Genomic DNA, 16,157 nt, shown 5'->3' on the forward strand with positions numbered 1-16,157 from the left:
GCCGTTACATTGCTTAAAAAAACTAAAGAATTTTGTTATTCCAATATACATTAGGATGATATAAATACAACTGTAAATTGTCACTACACAACATACGTACCCCCAGGTGGTAGCGGGTCGCGGTGCGGACGCGGTGCGCGAGTACCGCATCCTGTCGCGCGGCGCGCACGGCGCGGTGGTGCGCGCGCTGGCGCTGTTCGCGGAGGTGCCGCGGCCCGGCGCCAACACCATCGTGCTGGAGCTGGTGGCGGGCGGCGCGCTGCTCGACTGGGCGGCCGCCAACCCGCACGCCTACACGCAGCGCACCGTGGCCGCGCACACGAGGCAGCTGCTCTCCGCGCTTGACTGGCTGCACTCGAACAACGTCGCGCATTTGGATGTCAGGGTGAGTTCATCAGTTTTAATAGCTTTTTGCCGCATATTTACAAAAAGTGATCGCCATTTTAATCGTCACAGAACAAGACGTCTAGTAGTTGTGAAACTGGCTATAAAGTAAATAAAATAGTTAAGACAAAAGCCTTTCTTGCGAATGTTGCAAGAACTTGTGGGATATTACACATAAGCAAAAAATAATAACCTTTGGAACAAGTATCAGATAATAGTGTCATCACAAAATGTCATTCAACGTGGTTCTTGAGATATCAACATACCTGTATTTTTAAGAAATTCGTAATACGAATCCAGTAATTTGATGTGTAATGATTGTTAGAATTGTGAATTATTGTTGTAGCCGGAGAACATCCTAGTGGAGCTGGGCGGCACGCAAGCGCAACTGAAGCTGGTGGACTTCGGGTCGGCGGTGGAGACGGGCGGCGAGGCGGAGGCGACGCGCGGCGCGACGGTGCTGCCGCCGGCGCCCGCGCAGCTCGAGTTCGCGCCGCCCGAGTGCGTGCTGGGCCGCCCGCCCGCGCCCGCCTGGGACGCCTGGGCGGCCGGCGTGTTCCTATACGTGTTCCTTACTGGGGTGAGTGCAATCACTAGTCCTAGTACTTACTGGTACCTTACTGGACCTTCAATGTCACGCCGCCGCATTACGCACAACTGCTGTGCGTAGGACGCGTGGCGGGGCCCGCGTGGAACCCATGTACCTTCTGCGAGCGTATTCTTGGTGGCGTGAGCGCACTCGACATGACTGAGATGAGATTCTGTTCATTGAGGTGTTTCCAATAAATTACGCAAAAGGGATTGTTTTAATTTGGATATATTTTAATGGTATTTTTTAATAACAGACACTAAAACAGAATAATATGAATCTAAATATAATTCGGACGAAGTCTGGGTATAGGACAAGAAGACCGTAAAATCCACTTCTGTTGTAATAAGATAGCAAAAGCTATACCCGGCGCGGCGAATGATGATCCCTATGACAGTTCGTCTTAGTGATTGCTCGTATGATGGGTCGTGTCGATACTTTACTATTTTATAGGCAAAGGCGTGGTTTGCATTCAGCCACGTCGGTAAACATGTTTTTACAAATATTATAAAATTAATTTTTAACTAAAATTTTTAACGTCTTTTATGTTGTTGTTGTATTAATTTAAGTTTTTTAGCATAGATTAAGTAGGTAAGTAAAACGAAAGTTTTCCAAAACATAAAAATGCGCCTTATCATTTTCACGTAATTTTTAACCCGTTTAACACAGTGTATATTATTTTATCGTGAAAATGGAAGCCCCCATTTAATTTGTCTAAAAAACTTATATTATCATAGGTAAGTAAATTAACGCGAACGGTAATTAATTAATTAATTATGCTGCGATCTTCTGTTCCATTCAATAGTGAATGAACTAAAGCTTAAGCATGGAAAAAATGTGAACTCGTTTCCATTATCGAAATTTGTTTATCGATACTTTCCGCACTAGTCGATAAATGCCAACGATGTAAATTTTGTAGGACGTAAACGTAAAGTCAGATTGATATAATTTCTCGTAAATGTTAAGAATTGTTATAATTACAACAGAATATCATTGTTATGGCATAAAGCTACGTAAAAATTAATAAATGCCATTTTTAGACGCCTCCAATACGTTTCTAATTTAATGGTGACGCCATTACAAGTTTGTCTCTTGAGAATAACTGTCAGTGTCATAGGGATCATCATTCGCCGCGCCGGGTATAAGTCAAGTTAAAGGCCGTCGGTTTGAACTTTGACAATCACAATGGAACGATAAAAATAAGGAAGATAAAACATTTAATTACTGTAAAATTGTAAATATCCAATAAGATAAAAAAAAATATAATAACTATGCACATTTAAAATATGGCCAAATGATAATATGTTCAATTATTGTTAATATTCAAAATATATCAAAAAGATAAGATATTTAATAGCTGAGATTAGACGTGACCAGTTTAATATCGAAACCTTGCTGTTTTTATTTAATTTTTTATCCACTTAAATGAATAATATGTTTTCTACATCTGCACTAATAATGTTATAAAGGAGGAAAGATTTGATTTTTTGTTTGTTAGTTTGTTTGTTGAACCGATTTTAAAAGTTCCTTCACCATTCGAAAGCTACATGATCCACGAGTAACATAGGCTATATCTTATTTTGAAAAAAAAAGAGAAATAGAGTTCCGTAAAATATTTGGGTTTTTTGGACACAATGTGTAAAAATCAACCAGAAAAGTTAAAAATTACTTATTTTGCGTACACTGCATAAACTATAAAAGATAGAACTATAAAATGTTTTGATTAATTGTAGATCTTATAAATATCTACAAAAATGTCCGCGATACACTATACCTATCTATGTCGAGTGAGGCACAACAACCATTTTCTTATTATTTTTGAACTACATTTAAACGCGTTTATTTTACTCATGCTATTAATCCTTATTCGGACACGGAACACACGCTACCTAAACTTTCGAGGCGCAGGGTTGTCACTTGTCACATAGATATTTTAAATGATTGTATAAACTAACAGCGTCCGCTCACAGCAATGGCGTGGCCCGCACTAGGCCGGTGCCCGGTACCCGAGTGGGACCTTTGTTCGAAGATAACATACTTCACTTTTTTACTATGTTTTACCTGACAATTTAATAAAGCCCTTCTCTGTTTTCAGTTGTCGCCGTTCCTGGACGAGTCGATAGAAGAGACGACGGCGAACATAATAAAGTGCGACTACTGCTTCCCGCCGGAGCACTGGGCGGGCGTGGAGGAGCGCGCGCAGCTGCTCATCCGCGCGCTGCTGGACGCCGCGCCCGCGCGCCGCCGCACGCCGCGCGACGCGCTCGCCGACACGTGGTTCGATGAGGTGCGCGCTACTGCACACCCACATACGAATACAAATTAACATTGCCATATAACCTTTTCATACCACCACAAAACACGTTATTCTAATTCTGTTTTACATAAGCCTAAATGTGTGATTGTTGCAGGCGCCCAACACGAGTCTGTCGGCGACGCAGCTGAAGACGTTCCTGGACCGGCGGCGGCCGTCGGGGCACGGCAACGCGCTGCACTCGCTGCGCTCGCCCAACGACACCTGACGGAGCGGCGCCCCCGTGCCCGGCGCCCCCGCACCCGGCGCCCCCGCGCCCCCGAGCCCGTGACGCACGCCCCGCACGCCTGCACGATGAGCCCGTCTCCTCTCACTCACACGTGGCCTCTCCTCCACTCTGTATCGACAGAACGCAAAGGCATTCTCGTAGCCCCCAATGTTGTGACGACATATTTCTAAGACTTAATTTGCAAAGAGCTTAGCTGAATGAACGCGCAGACGTTCGCTCAGGGCGACGCCCGGCCGCCGCGACGAGCCGCTTCGAAGGTTCGTCTCTAGGTGTATCGAATAGTCATTTGTGCCCACCTCTCAGTTTCGTTGTATTAGCGAAATCCCTGCGATGTATTTTCACGGTTTATTTAGTCTATTATATTGTATTATGCCAAATAAAATCGCTTTTTACCGAGTGTAGATTATAATGGACCAGTGGCACGCCGCGAGCAGACATGTAGTCTCGACTGAAATCTTCACAGATTTTATGTATTCCGATGGCCTAACTTAGACAGTAAATTAAGGTAACATTACGTAAAACTGGCCGTATTAAGGAAAGTGTCTGTGATTTTTGCTAATTAATATTTCATGCTTATTCCTAATTTTTACCTATGTACTAAATACTTTTAATTGTATACATATAGCACTAAGTTTTAGCGATTATAATATTATAGTTATTATTTTAGTTTTTGACCAAATTGCAAAATTTATCCTAAATGAAATTTAAAATGGATCACTTTGTATTGGTGACATATTACTGATAAGACAATAGTGGTCAGTACACTCGATGAATTGTTGCGATGATTTTTTCGATTTCAGTATTATAATTGTGTCACGCTGATTTTTAGTCTTTAGTCAAATGAATATTAATTATGTAAATGTATTTTATTACAATTTAATTTTATCTTACGGGGAAATATTATTTTCTAAGCCTATTCCGCTTTTGACATATTATATTATTGTTCGTAAATGTAGTTCCAATTAATTTTAAATAAGAATTCAGAAATCCGATTTAGAAATTTTATTGTTACATGTTCGTTTTGTAGATTGAAAACATGAACAAAAATATGGTACGCTTATTTTATTCACATTGTGATCATTATAATGAATTAAAATGAATTCAATTTTAAGAAAATGTATTTATTGTGACAAATATGAGTAAAATATTGTAATGACTTTGCTACTGTAAGGAAAGATTTTGTAGTGATATTCATTTCAATCCATTTTTCTCAATTGCATGAATTTTTTCTGTACTGTCTTAATAATAATCAAAGCTTGAACCGAAACTCATGAAAATCCCGGAGAATAAAGATATGCTTTAAAGTTAATCGATAGTTTAATTACTTCGTGTATACGATATAAAGGTTATAGATTATAATTAGACCTCTGAAGTAATTATTACCTTTAGCACTGTTATAAAACTGGCTTCTACACCATATTTATTGTGTTAAATCTTCAATTTATGATATTTACTTTGTCAGTACGTTTCAAAATGCCTTATCGCGATACTCTATATATAATATAGAACCGTAGTTCATCTCAAAATAACGGCCATGTTAAAGAAACAGCAAAAATGATGGCGTATAAAATACCTGAAATCTGGTTTTATACAAGCTCAAAGGTTGGAGTGGTATAAAGGAACACTCATAAAATGGGTCTTTACACCCTTTTAGTTTTAATTACGTCTGTGTTATAACGATTATTATACTGCGCCTATATAGCTATAGTGGTAAGAATTCCGCACACAAGTCGCGTCGTGGCGCCGTATTCCCACATGACGATCATCGCATTCTATCAGTGTACCTAGCATAACGACTCGTTGTAGTACTTATGTATCTATATGAATTATGGTATAATAAAATTCAATATATAATTTTATGAAAATCTTGTTTTATTTTTACCATACCCCTTAAAATATGATTTAGGGCTCTTTCAATTTATGCGTTTCGTATCGGACCGCTACCGCACGTTTTCCGTGCCGCTAGTTATAACCCGCTGCCGTGCCGTTGCAGTACGTTAGCCGTCCGTTACCAAACGCTTAAATTGAAAGCGTATTTGACTGCCGTGCGTTTGTATGCTAGTGCTGTTTTAAATTTATTTGACACCAGTTAAGCCATGGACTCTGACGAAGAAACATTACTGTTAGTGCTCTTGTTGATAAACATCAAACAAAAAAATAAACAAAAACTACGCCTCTGTAAAAGATGATTGAATTAGATTAGACCAAAAAATTAATTTTTAGAGCACGAATATTCTCTGTCAAATCATATAGATATGTCGATATTTTTTAATGAAAATATCAATATCGATATTGATATTTTCAAAAAACATCGATACGATATACATATCGATACGATAGCATTTTCGACATCCCTATGGGACTTGCGACGTTGCCGTCCTGATATCGAGCGTTCGCGGTACGGACGCCGCGCTGCTGCCGCACCGTGCATTTTGTATGAAAACAAACGACCGGCCGTGCGCCGTACGACAAACGCACCGCTACGGCACTGTAGCGGTCCGATACGAAACGCATAAATTGAAAGAGCCCTTAGTAGTCCGAAAGAGGAAAAATAATTTAGTTTTAGCACCTACGGAACACAATAATTTTGGATTTTGGCTTAAAAAAAATAAAACACATTTAATATCTGAAACATTTATTAAATTAAAAAAAAAATGCATTTTAAATATTGGAGTGCATGTTTACATTAGTTAATAAAATACAAAAATACTTTCAGGGTATTAAAAAATTTATATAAACCAGTAATTATCAATATTCGATTTATGGCATATAAGTTACCTTAAATACTAAATAAAATATCTAAAAATAATCATGATAGGAAATCGGATATGAAAAATATTTGTTTTTTCGAGCTATGTCACTGCCACTGTAATCAGTGGCAGTGACATAGATAAGCTAGAATTAGGCATAAGCTAGGGTGCATTAGTCCAATAAGCATTACTAATTGTCTATTTTTGCTGCAATTATGTATAATCTGTGTGTATAATAATCGCATATGAAGATTGGCACCCACAAACGTTAAAAGCATAGAGACACGATCACAATAAAGGTCGCATTGCGTGCATTTTACATTTTATAGTTAAAATGAAATTAGTAGGTAAAAATTTATAAATGCATGTAGATATTACAAAAATTTAAAATTCGGTTCATAATTTGTCATGAGTTTATACCAAGAAGCTTATATCTAATACACTGGAGATTCCACTATGACCATTAACTTGTAACAAGAAAATATGACGTTGAATGACGCCTGTATGTTTTTTGTATTTAATGGTCATAGTGCAATCTCCAGTGTAAGCAGCAGATATAAGCTTCTTGGTTTATACAATCTAAAATATGACGTAAATTTAACAAAATTTGATGGTAGATACACCTTCCTACTAAAATTAAAATGGCTCAAGTACTTGCCAGCTCACTGAGAGTTATTTCATAAATTTTTATAACTTAAATAATTATCTTTAAGTAACATAATAGTTATAATAATATAAATTAAATAATTATATTTAAGCACCTATTTAAAAATAGGTATAAGTGTTATAATAATAATTGTAGGATGCCTAAATTCTCATACCTAAAATTTACCTAATTACACTGACTTAACATTTAGAAGCAAACATTAAGAGGAAAAATCTTTGGACTAATAAACGTCTAAAACTTGATGCCGGCCTGCACCTGAGCCATCAGCTGTGCGGACTTGCGCAGTTGGCTGAGCTCGTTTTCGGTGAGAGGCTGGCGGATGACGTCCGATACTCCCGAGGATCCCAATACACAAGGCAAAGATAAGAATACGTCCTCTTCGATACCATGCTCGCCCTGCGAAACAAATAAATAAGAATACTGTTATAAATAAATAGTTATATCTGAATAGTTTAGAATATATTCCTGTTTTTTAAAGTGAAACTTTTATTACATCGTCTCAAACTTTTTGGTCTGTGTAGCGCATGTCGCGTGTATCGCGACTGCCGAGTAGGTAGGTATACCTACTCGGCAGCCGACCGTCACGCGATATGCGCTACACAAAGCAGTGTTCGGAACCGTTCGAACAGTTTCACTTTTACCGTGGTTTCATAAAACCACACAACATTTTTATTGATTATGAAACATTCAGAGAGATGGAAACATTACTGATCTTTCAACTTTTGAAGTAGAATGAGGAATCTAGGAACTAATATATCAGCTTCAGAAAAAGACAAATGAACTATAGAAATTTAATAATTACCTTTAAGTACGTGGAAACTGGGTGTACACTGTTTGCGTTGGTGAGAATGGCCCGGGAGAGCTGTGCGAGCGAGAGGCCGATAGCCCATGAAGTGTAACCCTTTAGTTTGATAACCTCATAAGCGCTCTTCACGACCATTTCATGCAACTCCTTCCAGTTTTCAGGGTCATTCTCGGTACCGATTTTTGGGTTAATTTCACTCAGTCTTACTCCAGCGACGTTCACTCCAGACCATACTGGGACTGCAAAAGAAATCAAATAATGAATAGTCCATTACGGCCAATTTAGGTCTCACTCACCACTCATCTGTTTTGAATTCATCAAATTATATTTTTTTTTTAACGTGAGGAAATTCATCATGAATACCGACTGCTTCGGGGGCATCAAATTATATGTATAATCTTATGATAAGAACTGTATACCAATCGCATGAGGAAAATGTATGTAGTTACATTGACTATGTCAATTTAAACATAAATTGCAATTTATAACTGTTATAAAATTTAGACTTACCACTGCTGTCTCCGTGTTCTCCAATAATGTATCCGTGGCAGGAAGTAGCCGCTACTGACAGTTTGTCGGAAAGAAGGTAGCGGAATCTTGCGGAGTCAAGGTTTGTACCAGACCCGATGACGCGGTGCTTCGGCAGACCACTGATCTTCCAAGTGACGTATGTGAGAATGTCCACTGGGTTGCTGGCTATGATCAGGACTGCGTCTGGACTGTATTTCATTAGCTGGAAAGTATCGATCATTTATTTGGGTATAAGTGGTCTGACTGGGATTTTTTAATTTATGCAATGATTGTTGGGAATTCTAGTTTTATACTGTCTTATTCAATTTAATAACAAATTTTGCTGATCGTAAAAATATTTTTATTGTAACTAATGTAGTTATTATTTTATTTTTGTTATTGACTAAAGAAGATGAACTTCAGATCATTAATTTATTCGTTTGTTTTGCAGTAGTTAGGTAAAAGTGGCCATAGCACGGTTAGATATTTAGCTAAACGTATTTAAAATTAATATTAATTTTAATACATACATAAATGAATATTTTTATTTTTACATTAAAGTAAGTACATTCTAATAAAATTGTTTATGATTATAGTGTGATTATAACAATATAAAATTTATTACCTACCCAATTAAATGTCAACTGTAACACTGATAATAATTTAAGTATAATATTATCATTTTACAAACATTTTTTTGTCTTTATTACCAATTCAAATTAGTAAAGGTCACAAAATCAATAAGTTAAACCTAGGTTATTTTTTTTCTAACCTTCGTATCACCAAAATATTTAACCTATTATCTCAATAATTAATTGGTACCTAAATGTTAAAAATATGTAATGACGTTTCAAAAGTGCTTCTATGAAGTCTAATTGAATAAATAAATGTTTGAGTTTGAATTATTTATTAGAATCTATGTTTATTTTTTACGTGAAAGAGTTTTGGACTTAGTATACACCAACTACCTACATTTTTACCCGACCACTCTTTCATCTGTATTAGCAACATTTGTCGTCTATAGGTATTATTTTTTTACATCCCTTCTAATACAGTTAATCCAAATAGTAGAATACTCACTTGCGGAATGATGATCTTGAGAACATCTGTGTTCCTTTGGACGAGGTCAAGGCGGGATTCCCCTTCGCGCTGGCGCACGCCGGCCGTGACTACGCAGATTTTGGACCCAGCGGAAATTGAGTAATCTGTAAAGTTCGTTATCCATCTTTATCTATTTCTATTGTCATTATCTTTATCTATTTTTAAATATCATTGCACCGCACGTGCTTGTCTCGTGTTAACGTTTGTCAGATTTTGGCGTTTTTTTATGTGTGTAGTAAGATAAGAAAGTCGATAAGATTCACAAATTATTGTCTCCGATAACCTTGCGCTTACGCTCAAGCTTGCTTGAAAATAAACTTAGAAGCTAGTTCAATAAAGAATTGTAATTGCCTTGAAGTGTAGGTAGATGATGCACTTTTTTATTTATTTATCTCGTAAGCCACTAGGTACTACTACGGTTTAGGTTCACAATGCAAGATTTCCCCACTAAAAATAAAAAAAGGTAATCTCACAGAACCCAAATTTAAAAATTCCGCAAAAATATTGACTCTTACCTGTGCTCGCTTGAATTCTAGCGTTCCTCATGAATGCAGAACCGTGTTGTAAGTCCATCATTTCTCCTTTTAATTTGTCCTCCATCACGTCGACAAGGGCAATGTTATTCGTTACTCCCTGTTAATAAATAGGTAAATAAATAAATAAATATTTATTTCTTTCAGTATTCATGACATGTAATGAGCTAACCTTGATCTAACAAACAGAGTGTTTATGAAGCGTTAGCTACTACTAAGTATTCTGTGACCTGTGTGTATGGTTAAATTCATAAATATTATGGAACTACATAACTACTTTGGTCCTATATATTAAATAAGGAAAATAACATTGCCGTATCAATTGCATCACACTTTCACAGTAGGTAATACAATTCATACCAAATGGGCTCGACAGGAAGAAGCATTGTGCACCAAGGATATAACTTTACGTTCTTACAAGAATTATGTAGGTACTTTGTGACTATACCTGAGTGATGCGCAATATTTTGTAATATTGTGAAATAAATTACACAATCTTAAAAAAAAAACATTCAGGTAATGGAATCTCAATTTGAATAGGTACTACAAACTACACAGTATATCGTAAGCTAGCTATGTACCTATATTTAGATTAATTGAATTGAGTGACTATTATGCGGTGCAGCTGTTTGTTATTTAAAGACGAATTAAACGACTAAACGAAATTAAGAATTTATGTGCCATTGCACTTCTCAGAATGTTGAACACAGTCATACAATCGAGGTAGGCATGCGGCTATTTTTACATTGTATTTGTATCATAATGACTGCTTGATAATGCGTGCGAGACTTCCCAAATAAAAGCTAATCTAAAGTGCAACACAGGTACATAATATTATACATATAGGTAGGTATGTAAAAGAATAGCCACGCAAAAAACCAATTGAATTAATTTATATATAGATGTTTATATAGAATAGCATTTTTTAAATAAGATTTACCGGGGAATATGCTCTATATGATTAATATTGTGTTAATATTTTATTTAACGTAGGCAAAAATTATATCATCATAATGTACGTACAATTTTAAAGCGGTATACCTACTATTTACCTACCGTACAAAGGCTTCATATAAGTCACATTTTACATTTGAGACTGACAATATTTTTTTTACCTGCCTTGCTAGTTGCTACACGTAGATGTATACGTAGTAGACACACATAAAGTAAGGAATAGGCATAGCATAGGTGATAATTAAATCTAATTGGATCGTTTTTATCAAGTGATTGAATATTGTTGAATAATTCATAAAGGTAAAAATGTCATCTAATATGAAAGAATCCTTCTAAGTGTTAAAGATTCACAATATTCTATTTCCTTATCTTTTCAGGAGTGGTGCAAGCTTACCTAATGTCCATTGTGAAACTGACTTAATACTTATCCTTTTAAAATGCTTCTATTAGCTTTTCAGCTGTATTCTTTAGATTTTGACCCGTAATAAATGAACAGATTTAATTCAAACTTGGTGCCAAAAACGCAGTTAACTCATGAAATAATTTTCATGAGTTAACTGCGTTTTTTATGTTAATTATTAATTTTCGTTTTGTAGATTAACTTTTAAATTATATGTTCCTTTATTATTAGCGTCTTTATCAAGGTACCTGTGTAAGCATCGAGAAGACAGCGGCCATGCCAACTTGTCCTGTCCCGACGACCGTGATCTTGCTCCCGGTGTCCTCGCTCTTGGGCTGGATGGGCTGGAACAGCTTCTCGATTGTCGCCATCTTGGCTGAATTGCAAATTGAAAGAATAATTAAATTATAAAACAGAAGCATCTGTTGTGTGTTAATTAATGTTTTTTTTTTCTTTATGTCAGAGCAAGCAAAGGGGCAGGTGGGCCACCTGATGGTAAGTGGTCACCACCGCCCATAAACACTTGCAACACAAGAAGTGTTGCAGGTGCTTTGCCGGCCTTTTATGGACAAATAAGCTCTTTTCTTGAAGGCCCCAATGTCGTAGTTGTCGTAGTTATGTTTAACTTTTATAAATAATTACAATATTATTCGCTTAGTACTTAAAATAATCAACTTGTACGTAGGTTTGATGTAGATTCATTAACTATATATTTTTTTTTATTTATTAGATTAATTTGAATAAGAAATAAAAAGAAGAATAAAATAAAATTAATTATATGGGGTCGTCTTTAATAAGTACCTACTTAGGCTAATAGTGCTTAAATAATTTTACCAAAAATAACATTAAAAAAAAATAATTAATTAACCTACGAAGACTTTATAAAATAAAAAATCACAAATCAATCAGTTCTTACAGAATAAAGAAAAAATTCTAATTTATTAATTGATCATTAACTACATAAGTATTTTATCTCTTGATTTAAATTTTATAAATTATTGTTATTGAATTTAAAAAAGTTAAAGTTAATTGGATAACTAAAATGATAAAATCCTCATAGATAATTGCATTGCATTATTAATAATTAAAATTTGATATTTTTTTTTATAAATTCTCTTTTTATAAAAAAAAAAATTACAAATGAAAAAAAAATATTTTCGCAGGCAGAATATTATAAAACAATCGCCAAAATCCTTAAAATATCACTTACGGTCAAATCCGTTCATGTGGTTTCTATGCATTTTTACTTTAATTAAGGATAATCCGAATGTGATGAACAACGCGCGGACTAGCTACTGGCTAGTGTCTACTGTCTACTGACTAGTAACCAAACAGGAGTACTATATTTAAATACTACCAAGAGAGCGACTGTGGCGGACCCCGCGACAGTGCAGGCCGCAGGGAACCGTCGTGGTGGGGATGAATCCATTTCACGTGCTCTCTTCGTTTGCCGAAGCTGTGATTCGCATGACAGAACGCACGTTAGCGAAAAAGCCCATGTCTCACACAGCACCCGCGACATGTTAATACAAATTGACCGTGTGATCGTGCGCCCACCCCGCCCCCAAATCTGGCCATAAGGAAGTTGTGTATATTTCGATAAAATGTACCCACATTGTGAGCGATAAAAATCAAAACGAGATAAACAATCAAAATGGTTTCGTTGACACCGTCTTTCTACTCATGTGCTATTGATAAAGTTTTGTTGCATACAAAGTTAATATATTATTCTATATTATAGATTGGCTTTATTTGAGTAAATCAAGGTGGTTATTTTGAATATAGGTAGGTTTTTTTTTATTGTAGGTACAATAGGGGAGCGCTTGGCCATAATCTCGCCTGATGGTAAGCTAAGATGGAGCTAGATGGAACGCACTTCCCTAGAATGTACCTGTTCACTCTATTTGAGTAAGAAGTCATAAAATCAAAATCGCGTATATTTATTAGTAACCTACTCATATTATTTAACAAGTTATGAATATGAGATTTTTATAGTCATTTTACAGTATTCGATACTTAACAAGAAACTAAAAAGTATAAATAATTTATAGTGTAGGTACACAGTACAACTAGGCGCAAAGTACAGCGCTCCTGACGTTGTACGCATGATGTAATTAAAACTTTTTAGGTGAAATAAGGCAAAAGCTTCACTATTTTTTATTAATTGATTGTTTGATGATTATTATCAGATGACTTACTGAGGCAGATAATCTTATAAAACGAAGTAAATGAAAGTACGAACGGTAATATCTAATACTATTTACTAAAAACAACGGTCATTCGTTTTTGTATCACCTGCTCAAATTCAAAAAGTATTTTATTGAAGTTAATAATGAAAAATATGGTTAGCAGCCAAATGCTCCAATTCGAATATAAACAATTCCGTTTGTTAATATTAATTCCTAAATATACAGAGAGAAATTGTTTCCAAAATACATTACGTGACGGCAAATGGAATTTATCGAAGTTCTTCAGAGTTCAGCGAACCTTACAAATAAAGATTTAAAAATAACTCTTTTTATTATTTCACTGTAGGTAACTATGATATAAAACTAATCGCACTTTATATTATAGCAAAATCTCTGCCCTCCCAACTTTGGGTATTTTTATTTAAGTATGATGTTACTTTTAGAAATTTTATTAATTATAACACTCAAAATAATATTTATTACGTACTTAGGTAAATTATATTGACTTAATATATATTTTAAAATATTATATTTAATATTTGATAATTATGTACCTAAATAAAATTTTGTCAATTATTAAATATTTATAATTATGTATATTTTATTGATCTTTATTTTATTAAAGAGATTTGATTGACCTAGGATAGATTTGAGTTTTTGTTTGTTTCTTACGGTTTTCAAAAATTAAATTAATGAATATTCAATTAAGCTTCTGTAAGGTACTAGACTTAGGTATAAAGAGAATAAATCGATTCGTATGATAAAAATTAAAAATAATTTGGAAAATCCAAAAGTGCACGCCTCATAATTTTTTTTTAATAAATATTTATTAATTATTATTTTTGTTTATTTAATAACAATTAAACCACATCGAATCAGACCCTGAAAAATGAAAGGGTTCTATTCCTGAGCATACTCAAGCGTAAGAGAAAAAAAAAGACTCGATTAGTAAAGTATTTCGGTCGCTATCGTGTTAACAAGAAAAAGGATCCGCACATACAGACACACGGACGTCCAAGACAGAACTTTTTTAAACTGTTTTTTAACTAGTTTAAATAACAAAAATGACATCAAAAATATCATGAACGTTAAAAATAGTGTTTTTTCTTAATATGTGTGTGTTTGTATTATCTTACAAGTGCAATGTATGATACATAAAGACATTTTAAGTTTGAAAAATCAGATGTTTTGCGCGAAGTGACAGTAGTACCCACCTCAACGCTTCGCTTATGAGGCGTGCAATATTCTTACACCCAGAGGATAACACTAACAGTTTCACATATAAACTTTTATCTCAAGTTATCTACCTCTTTACGCAAGGAGAAACCAAGGTCGAAGGGCACCTAGAAATCCTCTAGGACGTACAACACACTAAGTCACTGCCGGTGCCTTATTTAAAATAGGTTTACTGTTTATGGAGCATTATCAGTCTAAAATGAAAGTTGCCTGGCAGAGATGGCTTTGAGCCATAAGGCCGCCATTTGTACATTTTGAATGGTTTTGTTGTACATACTTTTATTTTATAAGACTCTTGTACAATAAAGAGTAAATGAATAAATAAATAAATAAATAAATAAATAGGTAAATACTTAAAGTTTATAAATAAAGAAGCAGACAGCACAGACAAAAAATAGCACGCGTCATGTCGAAAGGTCATGATCAAGATCAGTGATAATGGAATGGCTAACAAAGATACGTGGGCGGCTTATGAAACTTTTTATAGTACTTTTTACGAATAGGACATAGGTCCCTCAGTATTGAGTATGTAACTACCTACTAATAAAAATTGTTTAGCAGATTTTACTCACATAGGTATTACATTAACTACCTACTAAATTATTATAATTATCTCGTTACTTACTAAATGAAATAAAATATAAAAATATATTTTTATCCTAATATTAATTACCTATACTTACTTATGTAAAATAGAAATTCAAATACCTCCCTGTTTAAAATAAAAAATGTTAAGTATTTATTTATTATAAGTCCTAATAAGTTAACATCTTAAATACCTAAATAATAAAAAGTAGTATAAGTGCATAAAACACTTAGCTAGTACCTAGTTACATTATAATAACAAAAATGTAACAAAAATAACAAAAATGATTCAATTTTAATGTAGGAAAATAATAATGCATACTTTGTATATAGCCAAAGCCTTGAATTATTAATAATATTCCCAGGATAATAACTCAAATAATATATAAACATCCATCACTTTTGGGGTTAATGACCTCGTGAAGGTCGCATTATAAAAACAAATAGCGAGTTAAAAAAGTTTTCAAATAAAACTTTACATCTCTATAATATTATCTATTAGGTACAGCATTATAATTATTAGGTACACAAATAATCAGCTTAAAGTTCAGAACTTTTAGAAGTCGATTAAAAGTTTTGTAAAGTCACATAAGCGGCACAAAACTACAATGTTTTTGGCTAAAGTATACGTGTGCACTTACAGGTAAATGTTGCAGTTTCGTGCGGCAGGTCACGTAGGGTCGGCAGCTGGAGGTGTTGTAGAGTAGAGCCGACTCGTTGCCGGCGAGTTTACTCAAGGTGACCTTCAACAATTCGTTTTAGGAGCCACGCCATCGCGCATGCCCGAATTAACAATACGGTATTTCGTAAAATCCACCTAAATACCAGAGGACTCGGCTGATTTTCCTCTACAACTGCACGTTTGATACAGGACACTATGAAATGTTTCGTCCACGCTGTACTAGTGATAA

General features: G+C 35.0%; 2 protein-coding genes across 12 annotated transcripts in view; one reads left to right on the plus strand and one right to left on the minus strand.

Moving 5' to 3' along the window:
- Window positions 1-5,381, plus strand: part of trio (trio Rho guanine nucleotide exchange factor) — a 103,671-nt gene extending 98,290 nt beyond the window's left edge. For all 10 annotated transcript variants that reach the window (XM_089696685.1, XM_089696710.1, XM_089696752.1 and 7 more), the window contains 4 exons: window positions 107-385; window positions 731-964; window positions 3,069-3,260; window positions 3,385-5,381. In XM_089696685.1, the coding sequence (XP_089552811.1) occupies window positions 107-385; window positions 731-964; window positions 3,069-3,260; window positions 3,385-3,495 (816 nt within the window). In that variant the 3' untranslated portion in view covers window positions 3,496-5,381. The remainder of the gene's footprint in view (window positions 1-106; window positions 386-730; window positions 965-3,068; window positions 3,261-3,384) is intronic.
- A 1,674-nt stretch (window positions 5,382-7,055) lies between these two features.
- Window positions 7,056-16,157, minus strand: Ldh (Lactate dehydrogenase). 2 transcript variants are annotated; one of them, XM_089715088.1, is made up of 7 exons: window positions 15,888-16,157; window positions 11,485-11,612; window positions 9,865-9,982; window positions 9,329-9,453; window positions 8,249-8,471; window positions 7,736-7,977; window positions 7,056-7,329 (listed from the first exon to the last, which is right to left on the minus strand). In XM_089715088.1, the coding sequence occupies exons 2-7, from the start codon at window positions 11,605-11,607 to the stop codon at window positions 7,165-7,167; spliced, it is 996 nt and encodes a 331-aa protein (XP_089571214.1). In that variant the 5' UTR covers window positions 11,608-11,612; window positions 15,888-16,157; the 3' UTR covers window positions 7,056-7,164. The 2 variants fall into 2 exon arrangements, with proteins under 2 accessions (XP_089571214.1, XP_089571209.1); XM_089715083.1 differs by lacking the exon at window positions 15,888-16,157 and adding an exon at window positions 12,447-12,605.

The sequence above is a fragment of the Colias philodice genome, chromosome 1 (assembly GCF_061535455.1).
Source record: "Colias philodice isolate Cphi_HAF_F1 chromosome 1, ilColPhil1 Martin Lab GWU primary, whole genome shotgun sequence".
Classification (NCBI taxonomy): Eukaryota; Metazoa; Arthropoda; class Insecta; order Lepidoptera; family Pieridae; genus Colias; species Colias philodice.